At 48.1% G+C, this 22,511-nt stretch overlaps 2 protein-coding genes across 3 annotated transcripts in view; one reads left to right on the forward strand and one right to left on the reverse strand.

The window, feature by feature from the left end:
* The window catches only part of AHCYL2 (adenosylhomocysteinase like 2), a 136,271-nt gene that overhangs the window by 46,731 nt on the left and 67,029 nt on the right, over window positions 1-22,511 (reverse strand). For both annotated transcript variants that reach the window (XM_053253361.1, XM_053253362.1), the window contains exon 2: window positions 862-970. In XM_053253361.1, coding sequence (XP_053109336.1) covers window positions 862-970 — 109 coding nt within the window. The remainder of the gene's footprint in view (window positions 1-861; window positions 971-22,511) is intronic.
* Window positions 9,809-13,135, forward strand: LOC128326471 (solute carrier family 2, facilitated glucose transporter member 11-like). The gene has a single exon (XM_053253364.1). It carries the CDS (start codon window positions 9,879-9,881, stop codon window positions 11,373-11,375), a length of 1,497 nt encoding a protein of 498 aa, XP_053109339.1. The 5' UTR covers window positions 9,809-9,878; the 3' UTR covers window positions 11,376-13,135.

Genomic DNA, 22,511 nt, shown 5'->3' on the forward strand with positions numbered 1-22,511 from the left:
CTTGGGACTGGAGATCTAGACATTTTTTAAAAATTAACCTGCTTTTCACATGACGATATGGCATCCAGGTGTTTGGAAATGATGTGGTTTCCCCAGAAACCTACCCATTGCCCTAAATTGAGTGGTTATTTTAAAACATTCTAAGTTTTTACTTATGTTTGGGAAACAAAACTCCCAAAGTACATCATGTTTATTATTTACTGTCCAAGTAAATTGACAGGTACATACAGGCATGGGAGATGGTCACCTTCTGCAGGACCAACAACTAAATGCACTTCCTAAAAGGCCCCTTCAAGAGGCAAAGTGGTGCTTTTTCACCTTTCCTGAATGTACACAAGAGTTAAATGCAATGAAGCCATCTATCTTGTTTTAAACCACATAAATATATATAAATAAGTGCAAAACCAGGGATGTGCCTGAACCACAGTTGGAACACTTTTAGGGAAATTTGAAAGGAAACTTTAAGAAAAAGTTCCCTTTTCCCGCCCCTTCCAGCTTCCTACTGGGGTGGCACACATCCCCCAAAGCCCCGTGTGCCATCAGCATGCACGTGGCACTCGTGCATGCATGGTAAACATTTTACTATACCTTGGCTATTATTTGGGAGGGCAATCAGGGGCTGGAGCTGTCTACAAGCTGCCAGTTGGGTGGCCATTCATTTGCTTCCATTTCCCAATGCCAACTATAAATGGTCTCAGAAAACTAGTATGTTCCCAAACCCATCTTCAAGCTCATAGGTGCAAATCTTAGAGGAAGAATTAGAAAAATCTGATTTCCCTAGAAATGTGAACTACTGCTGGAGACAAAAGATGTAAAAACCTACTAAAGAACTGAGAGAAAGCGGGGAGCAACAGTACATACCAGAGCTGTAACTATCTGTGGATGACTGAGAGATGGATCGGGACAGTGAACGGCGACCAATCTTTGTGGGTCGTTTGTTGAATTCTTGCTTTTGGTCAGCAAACTGGATCTGTAAAGAAAGCAGCCCAGATTTAGCAAAATGAAGGAAAATGAAAGGGCAACCATGAAGCAATTCTAGACTCTCTACTGGTGTCAAGGAATAAGTGTCTATATTGGTAATTAGACCAGGTTGCAGTTTCTTCAGTAGAAACCTCCTTTAACACATTTGTTGGCTTGGCTACTTGATCTTCAGGAGGTAATATTAGGTAAGGAGTGCCGTCAAGTTGATTTCAACTCCTGGCGCCCACAGAGCCCTGTGGTTTTCTTTTGGTAGAATACAGGAGAGATTTACCATTGCCTCCTCCCACACAGTATGAGATGATGCCTTTCAGCATCTTTCTATATCGCTGCTGCCCAATATAGTTTCAGTAGGGATTCAAACTGGCAACCTTCTGCTTGTTAGTCAGGCATTTTCCTGCTGTGCCATTAGGTGTCTGAGGTAACAACCTCCTGGTGGTGATGGAAATAAGTTGCTTTTACACAGCCTTTTTGAGAATTGTGGCTGGATTGGTCCCACTTGAATAACATACATGAAAACAGAAGCAAGTGAAAGATTTCAGGGGGCACACTTTTTAAAAAAGCAATTTCAGTCTGAGGTTCAAGAGCTTGCTTGCTTTTTTGTGAACAGAAATGTGCCCCCTGAAATCTGTCACTTGCTCCTGTTTTCATGTATTTCATTCAAATGGGACCAATCCAGCCATAATTCTCAAAAAGGCTATGTAAAAGCGACTTATTTCCATCACCACCAGGAGGCAGAGTCTCCAACCATTCTGCAAGAAAAAATGACTCAGCAGCATTCCTTAGTTTAAAGCAAAAGCGGATAACTGGGAACGGTGTCAAATTTAAGTTATTATTTGCAGTTACAGTGCAAGATAAATGCACTGTTCTCTCTAAGGTGTGCGCACATGTGCGCGCTCACAAGTTTTAGGATGTCCACTCAGTTCATTTTAGATCCCACTCAGGTTGAATCAGGAAGGCCTCATTCTGAATGCAGGTGCACACACACTACCTTGATACTGTCACCCAGAACAAAACTCATTTCGCACAGAGATGAAAAAAAATTAGAGGGACTACTGGATGGATGGCAAGTAATATTTATACTTCATAGGAACATAGGAAGCGGCCTTCTACCGAGTCAGACCACAGGTCCATCTAGCTCAGTATTGTCTACACAGACTGGCAACGGCTTCTCCTGGCAGGAGTCTCTCTCAGCTCTATCTTGGAGATGCAGCCAGGGAGAGAACTTGGAACCTTCTGCATGCAAGCGCTCTTCCCAGAGTAGCCCCATCCCCTAAGGGGAATATCTTAGAGTGCTTACACATATAGTCCCCACCCAAATGCAAACCAGGGTGGACCCTGATAAGCAAAGGGGACAATTCATGCTTGCTACCACAAGACTAGTGTGCACTGCCTTTTAAAAATATCCTCAGATGTAGAGGACACGTGTGTTGCCCTCTACCTTGAGCACAAATTGTACTCCTGTGAACCCTTCACATTAATTTTGCCTCTAAAATAGCAAACTTCTAGTCCTCATTGCTGTTCAGACGCATCTGAAAGTTTGTAGGCACTATCTGAAAGAGGCTCGAACATTTACAAGGTGGTGCTCCTGCGTCCGGGACCTATCATGCCTCCTTGGCTGTGTATCACCAGCACTTTTAATACTGCCTCACTTATGCCTCCTATCAGAAGCCCGAATTCTACAAGGGTTCAAATACTCAGCCCAGAGTAAAACTGGATTTCCTGGGAAGCCACTTGAAGACGGAGAGGGGAGTGGGACAGTGCCTTCATCCCCAATGTAGCCTTCAAATAGGTTCTGCCACAGATATCACCTTAAGAACATAATTATCCTTCTCCCCACCCCACCCCACCCCACCCCGATGCCTCTAGGAAGCCCACAAGGAGATGCAGGCATGCCCCTTCTTCTGCTGCTGCTCTTCTGCAGCTGGTGTTTGGAGGCATCCTGCCTCTGAACTGGAATTCCATTTAGCCAACTAGACGAACCTCTCAGGAGCACAGGATCTGGCCCAGGCACTTCCACTGGCTCACCCTTCAACTATATAAGCTAAGCAAGTGTACATACAAGCACATGGGTGTATAAACTCAGTTTACACTGCTCTGAATACTTGGGAGAACATCTCAGTCCTTCCTCACAGACTTGACCTTAATCAGATGAGCATCTTGGGATGGAGGATCTAAAACGGCTTTGGCCTGCCAATCTCAAGAGTCGTTCTTCTCCAAAGAACAGCCATGTGCGGCGTCTGTGCAGCTCGCTCTTGACCTTTGACGTCAGAGCACAAGACATACTGTGCTCTACTTACAACAGGTGAAAATATATCCTTGCGGCCAACTTTAGGCTGCCATGCCAAGTGTTTTGGTTGACCAGCAGGTCTTGGGTACAATCCTGCCACGTGCCAGTATAAGGACGACACTTGGTAGTGGCTCTACAGGCAAAGCGAGAGTCCCAAGAAGAACCAACTCGCCATCCCTTTGTCAGCTCGGCTTAAACCCATCCAGGGAGGCAGTTAATTCTCACTTGGACAAGATCAGCTCAGCAGACCAATGTGCAGTGCTTGCCATTTACATACATGTTAACTGATAATCTGCTACTGGGTTTTTATCTGCCTGTGTTTAGGGTGGTAGTATTGTTTGTGTTATAGTTTTCGTTATTGTACAACACCCGGAATATCTTTTCCTTTCCTTAAAAAAGCAAGATACAAGAGAACAAAGTTTAAATACCAAGAGATAATTTTAGTTGCCTGAATTTTTCCCCCAGCCTTATACCAGACCAAGGCTCACAGTAGTTAACAGTCAAAGGGTATCACATGTAAGTTTGCCTGGACTGACCTCTCAGGGCCCAAACCAGCAATGTAAGTCCTCTAAGACAAGGGAATTGGGGTGTCAAAAAGTCACCTCCGAAAAACTCTGTGTTTCGCAGTTGTAACATCTGGAACAGGATCCTTATAAAGATAAATGGTAAAGCTACTTGATAGAATAGTGAAGGGCCCTCCTTTGCTACTCAAGGCTGCATGGGACCTGCCCAGACACCAAGTTAGACTCTGGACAAGGGAGGAAGAAAAGAGGGGAGGCACCTTGACTCAAGAGGCTTCTTAGCAACCAATGAGAACATACAGGTTGCTCTCTCTGTATTACAGAAAACCCAACAATGCAGGAGCCTGCAGGATTTAGGAGGTGGCAGCCATGTTTCTGTTTCAGCTGAGAAGAGAAGCCACTTTTGATCAAAATGCCAAGTAGACCACGATTAAGAAATACAAGCGGCAGCTGCTCATATACCCAGGGACCAAGTACTCCCCACTTCAATCCCACTTTGCCTTTATGACTTTCCCTTTAACAATCAATGCCCAACCGGAAATGAAGTTACGAATGTAAAGCCACCCTACTCCGAGTCAGAGCCCTGGTCCTCCAAGAGCAGTTATCTGCTCAAACTGGCAGCAGCTCCTCCCAGTCTCTCCCAGGCCTGATGCCAGAAATCTTGCTGTTGGACCACAGTTTGCACCTGGGACCTTTGTTCAGAAAGCTCATACTATGTCAGCCCTTCCTTGGATCTCTTGCACTTCCAGACATCTCACGAAACCACCAGAATTTAGACTTAATTGTTCGTCATACTGTTACCACTGTCACCTACATATGTTTTCGACTGTGAGTCCTTTGGGGACAGGGAGCCTATTTATTTACTTTAACTCTATGTAAACCATTTTGGGATTTATTTTCTTTTTGTTGAAAAGCAGTATACAAATATTTGTCATATGTTATACTTAGACATCAAATTTATCACACAAGAGTGCAGTCTGTACACAAATGTGCACAGACCAGAGTTACAGCCTTCGGTTCATCTGGGCAAAGCAAATGCACTCCACTCCCACATTTAGTTTAGCAGGCTGAAGGTTGAGCTTTTAAAGCAACCTCAGAGTTCATGGAACAGAAAAGGCTCAGGCAGGCGCATTTTGAGCTCTGTCCACTGAAACCCTCAAGCAGGACAGGAAGTGTGCAACAGGAAAAGCCAGATGCCGTGCTAGAACTCTGAAATCTGCACAAATCTTGAAAGTCTCATCTGGTTCATTTTCCTAGTGACGGGGTGGTGTAGAAACGCACTCACGTGAAAATGCAGACTACAATGAATTCTGCTTTGGAATCTTTATTTGGCAGGTGGGACTCCAAGGCAAAGACTTCAAGACTGCCGCCCAACGAGAAACCTGCTCTGAGAAGGAAGAGCAATTCCTTGTCGAGTACAGCCGAAGGGCCTCTGTTCCAGTCACCAGATCTCCTCTTGCTATCCAAGACCAGAATGAGCAGGGATACCCATTACCTCAGGGACCAGCCTGCCCTAAGAAACAAGAATCCCTTGAAAGATAAACATCTCTCCAGCAAGCAGATTCTTCTGTTACCAATTCCAGGGACCCCAACCGCAGACAGCACGGCGGCTCAAGTAGGCAGGGCCGTCCTTTCGTAGGGCAAACCAGGGCAGCTGCCCCGAGCCCTGTGCAACCCAGAGCCCCCATGTCTGGCCCTGCCTCCCCATCTCTTCCTCGATGCCCAGCTCTGCCTGACATCCCAGTGCTAAAGGGGAGAGCAGGAGCGCCTGGCAAGGGAGCCCTCCCTCGCCAACCGCGGTGGAGCTGTGCCTTAATGCCTCTGCACAGCTTGCCTGGAAGGTAAGACAGCGCTGCGTGTCTGGAACAAGAGGGGCTGGCCCATGCACGGGGCTGAGGGAGGAGAGGCTGGCCCGGGCAGCGTCCTTTATTGAACTCTCTCAGCTCGGCTTGCAGCCGGCCGACTAGATGGAGGGCTTGCTCTCTCTCTCGCCAGCTTCCCACCTCATGAACAGACTGCATGCTGGGCTCCGGGAGCCTGAGGAAAGAGCACAGCAAAGGAGGTGGAATGACGATGCCCCTCAACATGAGGGGCATGGCTGGGGCCCCACACACCCTTACATCTGCTCTGGGCCCCACTCCCCCCCCCAACATGGGACAGCCCCGCAAGGAGGACTGCTGGGATTAGGCAAGTGCTGCTTACACAAGGCATGTAAGCCTTTGACAGCTGAGGACATCTGAAGTGAGGGAAACTCCAATGATTGCTAAGCCGCCATCCACATCTTCCCCATCTCAGGAAGACACCATCCCTGGACCAGCAGAGGTCCCACGTTGTGCTCTCAGCACTTGGGTGTGCAGAGCGCCCCTGGGTCCCGCTTCCCGCAGTGAGTCTGTCCATCTTTCCTCACAGCACATTGTGGCAGTGCAGGCAGAGCAGAAACTGCAGGATTGTTCCCACACCTTAACTCTGTGCTTCTGAACTTGACCTTGTGGCCAAATGGCCTCCAGAAGACAATGGGGAAAGACCCAGGACGGTCCCCTCCACTACCCCAAAAGGCTGAAAGGCTTCCCTCACCTGGGCTTTAATCTCTGAGTCACCGTTCACCTGGTACTTCTTTCGGTTCGGCATTGTGCTGCTACCACCTGGAGCCCGCTGCTCGCCACTGCTGCCACCCCCCCTCCAGAGAGGCCGCTGCCCATTCCTTTATACCTCCCTGCACCAGTGATCCTGTCTGCTCTGGTTTCAACTCTTTCGCTTGGGGAGGGAAGATGGGGTAGAGGCGGGGGGGGAGGGAGGTTGCGGGAGGTAAAGAGGCTTCCTTCCTCTTGCCTGCTTGCTCGAGCCCTCTCTTCCCGGGCTCCATTTGGCAGTGAGAGAACCCCAAGGTTTAATGAGGCATTGCTACTTGTGCTTGATTAACAAAGCCTTGCTGCCCCTCTCCTCCCCACCCCCTGTCCCCCCCACCCCACCCTTGCTTTTCGCTTTCTAATGTTCCCCTCACCTCAGGACCATTAGCCGTGGTTTCTAACATGGCCTGGCTTGTGTACGCATAACAATAGCTTATTTATATAACCAGTACATTTCCTTGCCTACTATAATTAACTGGCTAATTAGGCACCTTTTAACTTGGGTATCTTTCCCCCTCCTCCCGTTCCCATTTCTCAACGTCACACGATTATGCTTAAACAGAGGCTCGTTAGTACAAAGTTTACTAATGAGCAACTGAAACAATGAAGGCATTTGTTGGCAGGCTTTGTGGTCTTGGTCTCTCTCTCTCTCTCTGTGCGCATGTGTGTGTACGCAACTGCAAGATAATTCTGTGTCCTCCAGAGGGTCAAGACCTCTTGCCAAGCAGGGTAATTCAAGGAGCCAACACCTGCACAGCGGTTTTTCTCCCTCTTTTGGCACCTCCTTGAAAAGGAAAAGGAATGAGGATGTAGTGAACAACTTTGTTATGTACTTTCCAAGCAAAGACCACATCACCCGTCATAGGGCTGGATGAGGACACCAGGCTACGGTGTACCAGGGGTATTCTGATGCAAGCACGCCAGAACTCTGCATGCAGATGGTCGAGACCGAGGGGGCAAAGAACATAAGCAAAGCCTTCATTGATTAAAGGGCCAGGCCTTGACTGTAGAAAGAGTTCACTGGCGGCAATCCCAACCCCTCGGCTTGAAACGTCCACAGAACAAGCCCCACCCAGCATATCAGACACCCCTGCGCACAGGAAGCCTGATCTATCCCCAACCAATCAAGCACAGTGCAGCACCACTGCCATCCCAACAGGCAGCTAACTGGGAGCAGTGGACAGAGAGAGACTAGGTGAGCTAGGTTCAAGTTGTTTTTCAGACACCTGGGCAGCCCTGGACAAGTCGCTTCTCTCCAAGCCTCCATTTTCCATTTGTAAAAAGCTACCATCACCCATCTTGCTAGTTGCAAGGACAAATATGGAAAGACTAAATCAAACACTTTACTAAAGACCATACAGCAGGGACAGGCAACCAGTAGTCCGTGGGGCAGATTCCCCAAAACGTATCTGGCCAGGGGCGCATGTGTGTGCTACCAAACTTTAAATCAAGATTGGTACAATGCTCTGCCTACTGCTTCTGTTGACGGAGGAAATGCAATGAATCTGTGCACTTCATACAAACGTTGTGTACTGCTCTTTTTTGAGCACTCCGGAAAGGCAGAAGGCCATCACCAGCCTGTCTCCTGAGAGAAGAGACCTTTCCAGAAGCATCTGCATTCCTCATTCCCCTCCAGTTAGTGACCTCATGCCATCAGAGGGCATGTACTCCATACCTGCCAAGACTTTACTATTGAGTGAAGGAGACCCTTGAACTGGCTGACAGACTAGCCTCTGGAGGAATGACTCCTGGCAGTGCACAAAGTGGCTTTCTGTTTTGTGTATTATTCCCCTCTTGTGACAACTGCTTCACAGAGACACATATCCAACACTGAACACAATGGAGAGTTTGCTCCATTAATTTAATATCAGGTTAATATCGGTCTCAAACGGCTTCTAGCCCACTGGCCAGCTGTGGCTACCGGTGTTTCCAGGAACAGATGAGCACCCAAGTGCACCTCCAACCCCAACAGACCACATGGGCCCATACGTGACAGGTACTGGCGATTACAAGACCAGGCAGACAGTTTGGCAAGTGCTGTGATCAGAGATGTGTGCACAAAAACTTTCAAATACCACACCAAGAAATACAGATCTTGGTGATGTCATAATATTTGTATACATTTGCAGATTATGCACAAAGTATTCCACTTCTGCGGTCAGGGGGAAGGGCAAGAAGCCCATGCCCAACACTCAAGCCCCTTCTCCAACGGCTGGAAAATCTTATCCAATCATCCCTTTGGCTGACATTCAGACACTACCAACATGCTCTTGAGACAATCTCTGCAGCCACAGGGTCTAGAAACGTGCTTTAAAAAGATAGAATGGTGAGATTTTTAGAGAACTGAATTTTGTGCCTAAAATCACTTTCTGTGCTTGTGCAGAAACAGGGTTACAGTGTTCCCAGGAGGGATGTGCATGGAACCATGGCGGGGTGGTTCGAAGGCAGTGGGGGTGCCGCTTTAAGAGCGGAGACAGGGTGCACTTACCTCTCCCGCCGCTTTCCCCCCGCCGGCGTCAGTTTTTTAGAAAGCCCATTGGGATGACAGCGTACCTCCCTGGGGCCCCATTGCCCTTGTCTTCCACATATGACCGGAAGTCATGGGCGCACATGCATGTGTGACATGCGCCCAGCAGTGCCAGTGTGCACAGGTGCGCCAGCAACTTCTGGTCATATCTGGAAGATGAGGGCAATGGGGCGGCAGGGAGACATGCTGCCACCCCAATGGGCTTAAAAAAAACACCTAATGCCGGTGGGGAAAAGCAGTGGGAGGGGTAAGTGGACCCTCCCCCCACTCTTAAAGGGAGACCTGTGCCGCCTTTGAACCAGCAGAACTGCTGGTTCTTCAAACCGGTTTGGAGGCCCATAAAGGGCCTCCAGACCGGTTCCATGCACATCCCTAGTTCCCAGTAACAGGGACTCCCAGATGTTGTTGACTATCACTCCAATAATCCCCAGCTGCAATGGACAAAGGCCACTTTGGGATTAGGAAAGTGGTAGTCAACATCTGGGAATCCCTATTACTGGGAACACTGGTTACGAGCCCATCAAAGAGGCAGCTGCTTTTACAAGGCACCTGTATGGAATTGGAAGCAAGCGACACACTCTGCCCAACTAAGAGCATTCAGGAAGTAGCCATCTGGAGATGCTTGCAGCAGCCCGACAGTCACCATGGCCTGGACTGTAGAGCACACAAGGGAGTCAAGTGGAGGGACATAGAATTAAGGCATGAGTTTAGCTGAACCTCACAGAGAGATTTTTCCTCCCTGCAAGCATGGACTTTACCCACCAAAGAAGACAGACTACTAGGCAAACATTACAAAGTTGCAGTTACATTCTGGCTGCCCCCAGCGATTTGTTGTCCTCGGCACATTGCTCAGTAAAGAGAAGAACTGAAACTGGGTTAGGATCACAAAAGGAAGGTGCTTTCCCAAATCACTTTTAAGGGCTAGAAGACCGGAGATGACCAACTTTTGCTCCGACCTGGTTTTATATCGGAGAGTCCTTCAAATGTCCATCATTCTGGGCTTGGGTGGAACTTTCCTTTTTGGATTCCAAGTCTCAATGATCAACTATACTTCACCATATATCAAGAAGTTCATAAATGAGACCTGGCTGGAGAGATACAATGCTCCCATCGATGAGGAGAGCCTCACACTCCTATGGTCCTTCATTGTGTCTGCCTTTGGTATTGGAGGATTGATAGGAACCTTCCTCTCAGGATACCTGCCAGCAAAATACGGGAAAAAGAACTGTCTGATATTTTGTAGCGTACTCATGCTAGCAACTGCAGTAATCATGAGCACTAGTAAAATGGCAAAGTCTTTTGAAATGATTCTGCTTGGACGGCTCCTTTATGGTCTGAATGCAGGTTTGGGCTGTTGTATTCAAGGTCAGTATCTGGGAGAAATTTCCCCCAAGCATCTCCGGGGTTTAACCAATGTCACTGTTGGAGTTTTAGCCAACCTAGGGAAATTCCTAGGGCAACTATCAGGGCTACGTGAACTTTTAGGGACAGAGTCCCTGTGGCCGATCCTGTTGGCCACCAGTGGGGCCACAGGACTGGTGCTGCTGTTTACCGTTCCCTTCTTCCCCGAGACTCCGCCATACCTTTTGATCCAGAAGGGAGATTTAGAAGGCTGCCTAAAAGCTCTGAATCAGCTTTGGGGTGAGGGAGACCATAAAGCAGAAGTAGATGACATGTTGAAGGAACAGGCATCTATCAAAAAAGCAAAAATCATGAATGTCCTAGAGCTCTTAAAAGACCATTCCATGCGACACCAGCTATGCTTGTTGATTGTAGTAGGAACAACATTATCACTTAGTGGAGTAAATGCCATTTACTTCTACTCCTCTGATGTGTTCTATACCTCTGGGCTTGATCCGGAACGCATCTCCTACGTAGCTCTTGGAGCTGGAGCTTGTGAGCTCTGCTCTATCCTCATTTGCCTCTTCACCATTGAGCATTTTGGCAGACGAAAGATGCTACTGTGGGGATATGGCCTGATGATGCTTGTCTTGGCACTCCTAACAGCTACATTGTCACTCCAACATCACTTCTTCTGGATGCCATATTGCAATGTTGCTCTCATCTTCCTCTTCATCATCATCTTTGGATCAGGGCCAGCTGGAGTAACATTCCCTGTCATAGTTGAACTTTTCACACAATCATCCAGGCCTGCTGCGTTAGTCATTAGCATGGGCCTCCACTGGACAGGACTGAATTTGATTGGGATGTTTTTCCCGTATGTGGTGAATCACCTGGGCACCTTCTGCTTTCTGATTTTTATGGGCTACATTGCAGTCTCATGGGTTCTCATCTTCTGGTTCCTCCCAGAGACAAAAGGCAAATCACTCATGGAAATTCAAGGGGAATTCAACCAATTAAAAATGGGAAAGAAAAAAGATACTGCCATAGAGAAGAACTCACCTGAAGAACTCATGTGTACCAGACTATAACAGGGTTGAGAAGAAGTGGCTTACTACAGGGACAACATGGATTACCACAGCTGGAGTGGATGACAGAATGCTAGGGGACACTTAAAGTCAAGGTTCTGAAAAAACACCATGATACAGCATTCCTCAGATTGTACTAATTTACAATGTAGGTTGGGGAAATTGCAAATTTGAATGCCCCTCTATGTTAGAAACAAGCTCACTCCCTACACACATAATCCACCACTTCAAGGAGAAGACTAGGTAAAAATCCTTCTCCTTGAAAGGCTAGTCACCCCAGGCAGAGAGTCTGCTGTGGGCAGTTTTCAAGCCAGCATTCTGAGGAGGTACAATCAAGGAGGACTGTTCCAAATTATTATTCTGTACATGGATCCCTAACCATGATCTCTGTCCATGATTCTAAGTGAGGGAAAGGTCTCTCTACAGAGGCAGGGGCCATCATTTGAGGGGGCTCCTAACTCAAACTACTTATTACCACATAATTGTATGTCCTCTGCACTGGAGAGGAAGTCCATAGCTCAACAAAAGCTATAGTTGTAGGAGAAGTCTATAGCTCAATAAGAGAGCACATCCTTGGACACTCTCCATGAAAATGTATGTATGTATTGTATGTTTTTTAACTTTTGTAAACCGCCATGGGATTGTTTTTAATGAAAGTCGGTATATAAATTTAACGATAGATCGATAGATCAATGTATCTCAAATTAAAAGAACCCTGTATAGCGGAAGTAGGAAAGACCGCCACCCAAGGCCACAAAGTTCCGCTTCCAGTTGGTGCACAAGCTCTGGGCTCGAAGGACCAACAATCTGACCATGCAAGACAGCTTCATATAATTGGGATGGGGGCTACAATTTGGTCTCCCAATGGCATTTTTATAGGCTTACTGCTTTCCTTAAAGCGTGTCCAAAGGAAATGATTATTATTGTTCAATTTCTATACTGCTTTTCATTACAATAATCTTAAAGCAGTTTACAATATAATTAAAACACAAAAGTACAGATATTAACTATAAATACAATGTCTCTATTTAAAAGTTTACCCCAAGGGTTTTGAGGGCCCTGTTTAGCTTGACCTTGTCTCAGGAACTGCAATGGATGCCTCTACATAGCTTTTCTCCTGTTAGTTTTTAAACCCCTATAAGGAGACTCAAAAAAAAGTTTGAAAACTCTGGCTCCAAGGAAATAGTGTCTCACCAGTACTGGACACGCTTACAACCACAACACCCATATGGGGAAATACGAGCATGGTTCAGATGATGTGAATTTGTTATTGTTTCAAATAAGTATTTTTCTGTGTTTACATGTACTTAGTTGCGGGGAAGTCAGCCTGGGATCTTCAGCATGCAAATCATCTGCTGTACAACTGAGCTATGGCCTTCCCTCTCTGGAGAGCTATAGTACCAAACTGCAATTTTTAGTTATACACACACACACACACACACACACACACACACACACACACACCCCTCCCTCACTCAGAAACAGAGTTGGGTTCCTGATCTCTGTTCACTGAAGCACATACATCGATACACAGCATTTCATCAATGCCATTTCCTACACCATGGGTTCCAAAACCTTGGTCCCCCAATGCTGCTGGAATACAACTCTCATCATTCTCAGCTACAATGTGACCAACATTGTTTTAATAATGTAACCTGCCTTTCAGGGTTTTTTTTAACTGTTCTGATTGTTTAATTGTTATTTATGATGTTTTAATTGTTAATTGATGTTTTACATTGTTTATATTTCTCTTTTAACTGTTATTGGTTTTAATGGGTTTTTTTAATTGTAAACCGCCCTGAGCCACTTTGGAAGGGCGGTATAAAAATCGAATGAATGAATGAATTTGCCTGGAACAGATATTAAGCTAACCAGCCTATAATCTCCAAGATCCCCCCTGGATCCCTTTTTGAAAACTGGTCTTACATTGGCTACTTTCCAATCCTCTAGTAAAGAGCCTGTTTGTAGGGATAAGTTACATTTTTTTTGCAAGGAGGTCGGCAATTTCACATTTCAGTTCTTTTAAGGACTCTCAGGTGGATGTCATCTCACCCTGGTGATTTGTTAATTTCTTCAGACAGTTTAGTACATCATCTCTTGTCATCTCTATCTGACTCAGTTCTTTAGCCTCTGTCCCTGAGAAGCTCAGTTCAGGCACAGGTATATGCTTGGTATCCTCTGCCATGAAGACAGATGCAACCTAACTTTGAGCTTGGATCAAGTAATTTCTGTATTTCTCATTTTCCTTCACCACCACACTATGAGAATAGAAAGCTACTCTACCCATTTTGCAGGCAGAGGGATTGACTGAGAGGAGGCGATTTATCCAAAGGTCCCTGCAATCTGATCACAAGGTTCAAAGAGAGAAGCCCATCACTAGCTGTAATGCTGACTTTGCCAAGACTAGTAATTTTAGCCCTCTGGTCATATTTCTAAGCCCTCTTTAAAAATATAGCACTCACAGAGTGTAAGCAGTGCTTTCTTTTGCCATTCTCTTCAACCTCCTTGATGGGGCCAGAAGAGCTGGTCCCACATGTGGAGGTAACTGTCTCAAGCCATTCTCTTGCTGGTTTGAATTCAACATCACAGTTCTTCATTGTAAAAGACCTGGTGGATATTTTAGGCCTCCTCCCCCTGTTACTCACAAGCTGTGGCAAGCTGTGGTTCACTTGAGGCTCATGTTTTAACATGCAGGATACTAGCATACAAAAGGGGGTGGGGGAGCTGTTTCTGGAGTTACTCAACCACCAATTGAATGGGCAGCAGCAAGGGCCACTCTCCAACCATATTCAGATTATTTTGCAACCAGAAACCTTTGACCTGGCCAATTTTTTTAAGTTTACTGAACAGGCCTGAGACTGAGGGATCCATGTCCAAGGCAAAGGTCACACTGTCCATGACTAAAGCAGTCCCAAACGCTGCTACTGTACTGCTGGAACTGGCATTAAAGTGTCTAGAGAGGGTTTGCACTTCAGCTGCAATTCAGGGTTAGTAGCTGGCATATGAAGATCCAGGGCTCTGGATTCCAAGCATGTACTTGTGTTCTAGGTTGGCCAAAACTCTCTGCTCACACTCTCCAGTAGTTATTCTTGGTATCCATTGCTATGCAAGCTGAATAATGTAAGCATGTACAGTATACAGTACAGCACTGAGTGTGTAAAGTAGCGCACACATGCACCCAAGTAGAAAGAAACACTGGTCTTACTGTGAAGGGTTCTTTTTCATAGCTGAGGAGGTAATCCTCCATAGTATGGGATTGCAGGCTGAGCATGCTCCAGACAGGACCAATGAAAGAACTGAAGGCATGGCTAGCTTACTGTGCAAGAGGTGACCCAGCCCCAGTTCTGGGACTGAAGTGCTCAAGAGAACAGGGAAAAACAGAAAGGTTAGCTCAAATACAACAGAGTCAGTAAAACCAAATGAACCACAAAAGCCTACAAAGCTAATTTACCCTAGAAGTCACCTCCACTCAGAAACACCATGCCCCGCCCCACGCAAAAACAAGTCACGATTAGAAGTTGCAGCACACATCCTCGGGTGGGCTGGATGATCTCCTCGGCTATGAAAAAGAAGCCTTCACAGTAAGACCAATGTTTTTTTCTTCCACAGCCTGAAGAGGTCATCCTCCATAGTATGGGACATACCCAAGCTAAGAATGGAAACCAAATGGGAGGGATCAGAAGAGGATGTGGATCAGACCACTTGTTGTAAGATAGTGCGGCTGAAAGCCGCTTGTAGATCATCAAAAGAAGCAATCTTATAATGTTTGATAAGGGCCGTAATGGATGACCAGGTGGCCGCCTTACAAATCTTCACTAAGGGGGCATTTGGAGTGAACGCTGCGGAGGTAACCGCACTTCAGGTAGAATGTGCCTTGATTCCTGACAGTACTGGAAGATTAATGGAGTCATAGGCCACCAAGATGAAAGATTTTATCCAGGAGGAAAGAGTGACCTTGGAGACCTTAAGACCCAGGGATGACTGTTGGAAGGAGACAAAAAAGGAATCTGAACGTCGAACGGATTTGGTCCTGTGCAGATAGAGGCGGAGGGCCCGTCTGACATCCAGTGAGTGCCAAAGTTTTTCTTTGGGATGGGAAGGGAAGGGGCAAAAGGAAAGCAGGACTATGTGCTGTGACCGATGAAAGGGAGTGTTGACCTTTTACAGGAAAATAGGGTCAGGCTTCAGGATTACAGCATCTGATTGGAAAACGCAGGATTCCTTCCGTGCTGACAGAGCACCTAGTTCCGACACCCTAGGGGCGGAGGTGATAGCCACCAAGAAGAGGACCTTTAAGAGAAAGGAAATGAAGGTCAACCTCCAAGAGAGGTTTGAAGGGGGGGGGGGTTGGTAAGGGCATTAAGAACTTTGTTCAGGTTCCAAGTAGGGAATCTGTGGACAGGAGGGCCCTCTTAAGAGCCTCCAAAGATGGGGATGAAGTTGCAAAGATGAACTAGAATGTTAGCGGAGAACTGAAGACAAGGCCGAGGTCTGGCGTTTCAGGGTGCTGGGGCGAAGCCCCATGTAGAGACCTGCTTGGAGAAAGGAAAGGACCTTGGGAACACCTGCTGACAGAAGGTCCATATGTTTCCTGTGCGTCCATCTGGAAAAAGCTTCCCAAGAAGCCTGGTTTATGTGGGCTGTAGAGGGTTGAAACGAGGCTAGAATAATTTTTTGAACTGAAGAGAGATAACCCTACTTTGCTAACAATGCCCATTCAACCTCCAGGCGGCCAGGTAGAGTCACTGAGACTCTGGATTTTGGAGAAGGCCTTGAAGAAGAAAATCCAGCCGTACAGGGAGATACCATGGTGGAGCGACGGCGAGCTGCAGGTTGGAGAACCACGGCCTCCAAGGCCAGAATGGGGCAATGAGGATAAGTTCTGCCTTTTCTAGACTAAGTGTTGGAACCAGCTTGCCCATCACAGCAATGGGGGGAAAGGCGTATAGGAGAACTGGTGGCCAAGTCGAGGTCACAGCATCCATCGCTTCTGCTTGAGGGGAGAAGTGGGAGAAGAACCTGGGGAGTAGATGATTGCATGGTGAGGCAAACAGGTCCACGAGTGGCTGGCTGAAGCGATGTACAACCTGAAGAAAAACCTCCGGATGGAGAGACCATTCCGCTTGATCTATCGATTGTCAACTGAGCCAGTAGGCCTGAATGTCTGTCGTGCCCTGGAGATGTTCTTCCACTACTGATGATAGGTGACACTCTGCCCAAAGAAACTGTCGGTCTCTGCCATAAGCGTCCGGGACCGGGTGCCTCCCTGTCTGTTGATATGTGATTTGGTGGTTACATTGTCCGTGCATACAAGGACATGTGTGTGAAGGACCAGAGGACGAAACTGCAGTAGAGCCAGCCGGAGCACCCACAGCTCCAACCAATTGATTTTGTGTTGATTCTCCCATATTGACCATACGCCCTGGGCATATTGGCCGCTGCAGTGGGCTCCCCAGCTGAACAGGCTGGCATCCGTGGTTACTATCGTCCGATGTGGGATAGTGAGAGGGAGACCCTTCAGCATGGTGGATGACAGCCACCATCGTAGAGAGTGACAGACCTCAGATGGTAAGAGGATCTTCTTATGAGGTCATGATGTCCTCCTGGAAAGGGAGGAGGAGCCACTGAAGCGGGCAGGAGTGCCAACGAGTCCATGGAGTGCACTCCAGGCATGAGATCATGGACCCAAGCACCTGAGCCAGCATCATGAGGTCCGCCAAAGGTGCGTGAAGAAGGGGACCAATGAGAGAGGCCAGTTTCTAACGACGTTCTGGTGGTAAGGATACGAACGGACACCAGGTGTAGAACATAGCCCTCAGATGTTGGAGAGTTTGGGAAGAAACAAGCGGACTCTTCTGGTGGTTCACCAGGAAAGAGTAGGCACTGAGGACAGACAGGTTCTTCTGCACAGATAGTTGGGCTTGAGTGAACAAGGACGCCCAGATAAGAAGATCATCCAGTTACAGGTATACGTGGACTCAGCTGGACCGAAGGTGGGCAACCAGAACCACCATTATCTTGGTAAAAACCCTCGGGGCTGATGACAGGCTGAAGGGGAGGGCTCTGTACTGATAATGGTGGCTGTCATAAATGAATCTGAGGAACTGACAATGAGCAGGGAGGATAGGTACATGAAGGTAAGCTTCAGACAGATTGATCGATGCCAGGAAGTTGTGAAGTGCTATCAATTCCTTGATAGAACAAAGAGATTCCACGCGGAACTTCCGTTTGTGTATGAACCAATTGAGCGAACTGAGGTTTAAGACAGCTCTCCAAGTTCGATCCTTTTTTGGAACTAGAAATAAAAGCAAATAAACACCGCACCATAACTTGGTCGACGGCACAGCTTCAATGGTGTTGATCTGCTGGAGATGTTGAATAGCAAGTGTCATCCGCAGATGTTGTCCGAAAGCTTGGATCTTTGGGTTCTGGTGATGTGATCCTGGAGATATGTTAGGAAGTGCACGGTGTACCCATGGGAGATGGTAGAGAGCACCCAACAATCTTGCAACGTGGCCTCCCATTGCACAGAAAAGTTGAGAAGCCTGCCTCCCACCAGAGGATAGTCATTGCTTTCTAGTGGGGAGGGATGATGTCTGGGCAAAGGGTCAGAATGAGTGATCTCTGGCTGATCCACCTCCCCATTGCCACCACTGGTTATGCTAGGAGGGGCGATAAGGGAAGCCCCTGTTGTCTCTTGGTGATGCCAAGGAAGGCCTTTGATTTCCCCTGAAGGGACTGGGTATTTGATTTAAAAGGTCTACAAAAATCCCTACAGGTAGTTCGTAGAGCTTTTTTCTTATCTTTCGTCTCTACCAAGATCGGGCGCAAAACTTCCCAAAAGAACCAGGCTCCTGCAAAGGGAGTCACCGAAAGGTTAAGTCTAGACCATGAATCCACATTCCAGTGTTTGAGCTACAAGGAACAGCGGACAGCCACCCCCGAAGCCCCCGCGGCCTGCATACTGGATACAGACCAGATCAGAATCCGCCATAAGGGCAGTGGCCTTTGCCAATTTGTTTAAACTCTGATGTATTTTGGTGAGCTTGGGAGGAATCATAGCAGCGATTTCTTTAACCCAGAGCATGGACGCCCTGGCAAAAATGGAGTTTGTGGTGACCACCTTGATAACTATGGCCAAGGAAGAATGCGACTAGAGAAGGAGCATATCTGCCTTACGATCCTTGGGAGATCTGAGTTGTCCCTCACCTTCCTTGACCACTACAGAAGCAGATACCAATTGAGCCATGGGAGGATCCACCATGGGCACCGCCAGGAGAGAGGAAATTTCCGGTGGTAGGCTGTAATGTTTTTTTAGGGATCAGACACAAGGCCTTGGATGAGGCGGGGGTCGCCCATTCAGCCAGCATAACATCCTTTAACTGCTGGGGGAAAGGGACTGTAGCCAAAGGTGCAGAACTGGAAAGAGAGCATGACCTCAAAAACTGGAAGGAGAGCATGACCTTAGAGAGCATAAACTCAAAATCAGAGGAGGAGAATAGGCGATAAGAGGATGGGAGAGGAGCCACAGTGTTCTCATTCAAGAATTCTCCCTCTTCCTTGCCTGACTGGGAGGCAACATCATCACCATCATTACCACTCGATCCCTCCTCATGGTCAGAGAGGGGGTTGGTGGGCTGAGAGGGGGGTAGGCGTGGGACAGGAGGGATTTGTACAGGTGCAGAAGGAGCAGGGAGGGGTCTAGATGGCACCCCGGCTGCTGGTGAGGGGTAGGCCACTTGGGTGAAGAGGCCCCCTATGAGGATGAGGATGGTGAAGGAGATATAGGTCTCCTCTTTCTCCTTGGAGCCCTAAGGTGAGGCTGGAACAAGCCCCTCTCATTAGCTGGAATGGGGTGTCTAGCAGACTAGAGTCTGGGGACGACAAGCGAGAATGGTGGCGCTTAGCCCTGGGTACCAAAGGTGGGGGGAGAGAGGGCTGCGGAATCAAGAGTGGCACATGAGCCCTAATAAGATCAGTGCATTGCCGGTTAACAAAATCCCCTAGCCAAGCCGCAATATTGAGTGGGAAGGGGTTAACGCCAGGAACTGGCAGGCTACTCACATCCCCCAAGCCTGCAGGCAGTGCAGAAGACCCCGGTGGAGGATCAGGCTGCAGGGGCAACGATCGGGCTGGAAGGCTCAGGCATGGCGACGGGGGACACTCCTGCGTCAGCATGGCCGGTTCAGCTGGCAGGTGCTGAGGGCGGGAGAGGCGTTCTGGGTGGCAGCGGAGACATGGTCTCTCTCAGAGGCAACTCCGTCTCCCCTTTCAATGGTTGGGGAGAAGGAGGGTCGATTGATGCAGACTGGTTCTTGATCACCTCCTCCAACAAGGAGAGGAGGGATCGGAGTTAAAAGCAGGAGCCGAGTGCCCTGGTCCACCGCTGCGTCAGCTTCCTTGTGCTCAGATTCCGGCAGGTGGCGGGGCAGGCACTCCTCACAAACTGCCTGGATCAACCAACACTCGCTCAGGTGCACAGCCGAAGAAGGCACTGAGCATGTTTTGGAGGTAGAAGAGAGTTTCTGAGCTTCGTCCTTTAGGTATTTGGACTTCTTTTTCTCTTTCTTCTGCTCCCTGTTTGAGTGCCCCGTTGAGGTGGTGGGAACAGTTGGCCGTTTCTGGGGACAGCATTCGCCACGGGAAGAGATAGGTGGAACAATCTCTCCTGGCAGAGCAGACACATGGAAGGGCTGTTCTGGCCACCAATCAGACATGGACCCCTCAGAGAGAGAGCCCTCCAATGGAGTGCCCGCATGAGCGCATTCCATAGGGACACGAATGGAAAAATGAAAGCAAAATGGAAAACACGCCAATGATATAGCCGAATTAGACAGACACAAAATTAAAGACTTTTGAATTTGGTAAAAAATACAACTTCTTCAAGACCAAAAGAACCAACCTATGTGTGGAGCAAAGACAGGACCGGAACCGGGGCTGGCCTCCTACACAGTAAGCTAGCCATGCCTTCAGTTCTTTCATTAGTCCTGTCTGGAGCATGCTTAGTCCACAATCCCATACTATGGAGGATGACCTCCATGGGCTGTGGAAAAAAGAATTCAATTATTACTGGAAATAGACAAGAGACAATAAACTTTGAATTACACATATTGACCAATTTAGAGCCTGGCATTCACATAAGACTCCCGGGCGGCTGGTGTGGCCAACGATGTATAAGGGACAGTATGAATGGACAATAGCAATTCTGCAGGGGCAGAGTACCTCATCAACACCAAATGCTTTTCCTGAAGACGTTTATTCCAAATGCGATCCCTCAGATTGATTGGCATGCCAACCCTATCCTCATCTGCATCCCATTCCTCTTAGAGTCACTCCCTCTTTGCCTTCTTTATTCCCACTCCCTCTGCTTATACACATGAACCCCCTATAATCAAGGCTTCACAAAGCCAGCTGCCAGTGGCCTGTATCCATCTGTTCATTGCCCCGATCACGTGCCCAAACGTATTTCTTTCCCTACTGCAGTTCCCTGAAGAGGCCTCTGAGGGCCCTTCTCTCACTTGGTGAGGTAGGTGGTAAGGAATACTGACAGACTCTCTCACTGCTCAGGAGAGACACTTGTCATGCTCCTCTTCTCCAAAGGCCAGCACAGAGTGAGAGAAGACCCCACCTCACCCTACCCAAGTGCTTTGCAAGTTCCAGAAGACTTGAGGGGATGGCAGAAACCATAAATAAGGGGTGGTTAGAAAGCCAAGCCAAAATCCTCTTGCCAATTCTGCTCATTCCAATGGACTTGTGCAGGAAACATTCCTGGGGGATTCTGCATGCAGCCTACTGAAAGATCCAAACATACATGTCTTCCTATCAAACACCCCAAAAGGGCGGAGACACTTGAGACCGTGTGGGTTAATTCACACCTGAGGGTCTTCTTCCATGCCTCTGGCACTAGGAAGGCCCACAGCAGCTATGTTGCTCCCGACGCCCCTTTTTCAGGTCAGAAGGAGGCTACTACATATCTGCAACCCTTAAACGATTTGAAGCCATGTTACTGGCACAGCTCCTCTACTGAGCTCGCCCAGTCAAAACTCTAAAGAGCAGTATTCCAGGTACCCCACTGTGTCTCCAATACCAGTCTACAACTGGAGACAGGCCTGTTGAAAGTGGAGGCCAGAATATGGCCATACATACCCCCTTTCTGGCTAGAACTATCCTTCTGCCCAATGGGCCTAGCCTCCTTAATGCTGGAAGATAGGGATGTGCACGGACTGTGGAGGTGCGGTCCGACGCCGGGGGGGGGATTGTACTTACCCCTCCCGCTTTCCCCCCTCCTGCGCTCCATTTTTTCGTGAAATTTTTGGGGCAGCAGCATTCCTCCCAGCCGCCCCTGCCCCCTTGTTGCCTGTGAAAAGCGGAAGTAACTTTTGCGCATGCACACGCCACACACACTATGTGACGTGTACATGCGCAGAAGTTACTTCCACTTTTCGCAGGTAAAACAAGGGGGCAGGGGCGGCAGGGAGGAATGCTGCCACCCCGAAAATTTCACCAAAAAATGGAGCGCAGGAGGGGGGAAAGCGGCGGGCAGGGTAAGTACAACCCCCCTGCCCTTAAAGTGACACACACACCCCGGCATCGGACCGCCGGACTGGGCCACTTGCAAACTGGTTCGCAGGCCTCTAACATGGCCTGAGGACAGGTTCGTGCACATCCCTACTGGAAGATGGATATCAATCCAGATGGAAACGAACCCTGCTGGTGAAACTATCATCACTTGGGCTCCTCCCTCCCCACCTACTTCCCCTGGGATATGAACAGGCCAGAACACTCAAACAGTGCATAATGGACACAGAGCACCAAACTGACTTAGGCAGGGCTCCAAACTCCCTATCACTGAAAGCCTAAAAGGTACATAGAGAGCTGGATTAGGACCGGGGAGACCCGGGTTCAAATCCCCATTCAGCCATGAGACTTGCTGGGTGATTCTGGGCCAGTCACTTCTCTCTCAGCCTAACCTACTTCACAGGGTTGTTGTGAGGAGAAACCTAAGTATGTAGTACACTGCTCTGGGCTCCTTGGAGGAAGAGCGGGATATAAAATGTAAATCATCATCATCATCATCATCTTACACAGCTAAAAGCGCCTAACCTCAGAAGGGCCTTCACCATGGCTTGCTGCAGCACC

The sequence above is a fragment of the Hemicordylus capensis genome, chromosome 5 (genome assembly GCF_027244095.1).
Source record: "Hemicordylus capensis ecotype Gifberg chromosome 5, rHemCap1.1.pri, whole genome shotgun sequence".
Lineage (NCBI taxonomy): Eukaryota > Metazoa > Chordata > Lepidosauria > Squamata > Cordylidae > Hemicordylus > Hemicordylus capensis.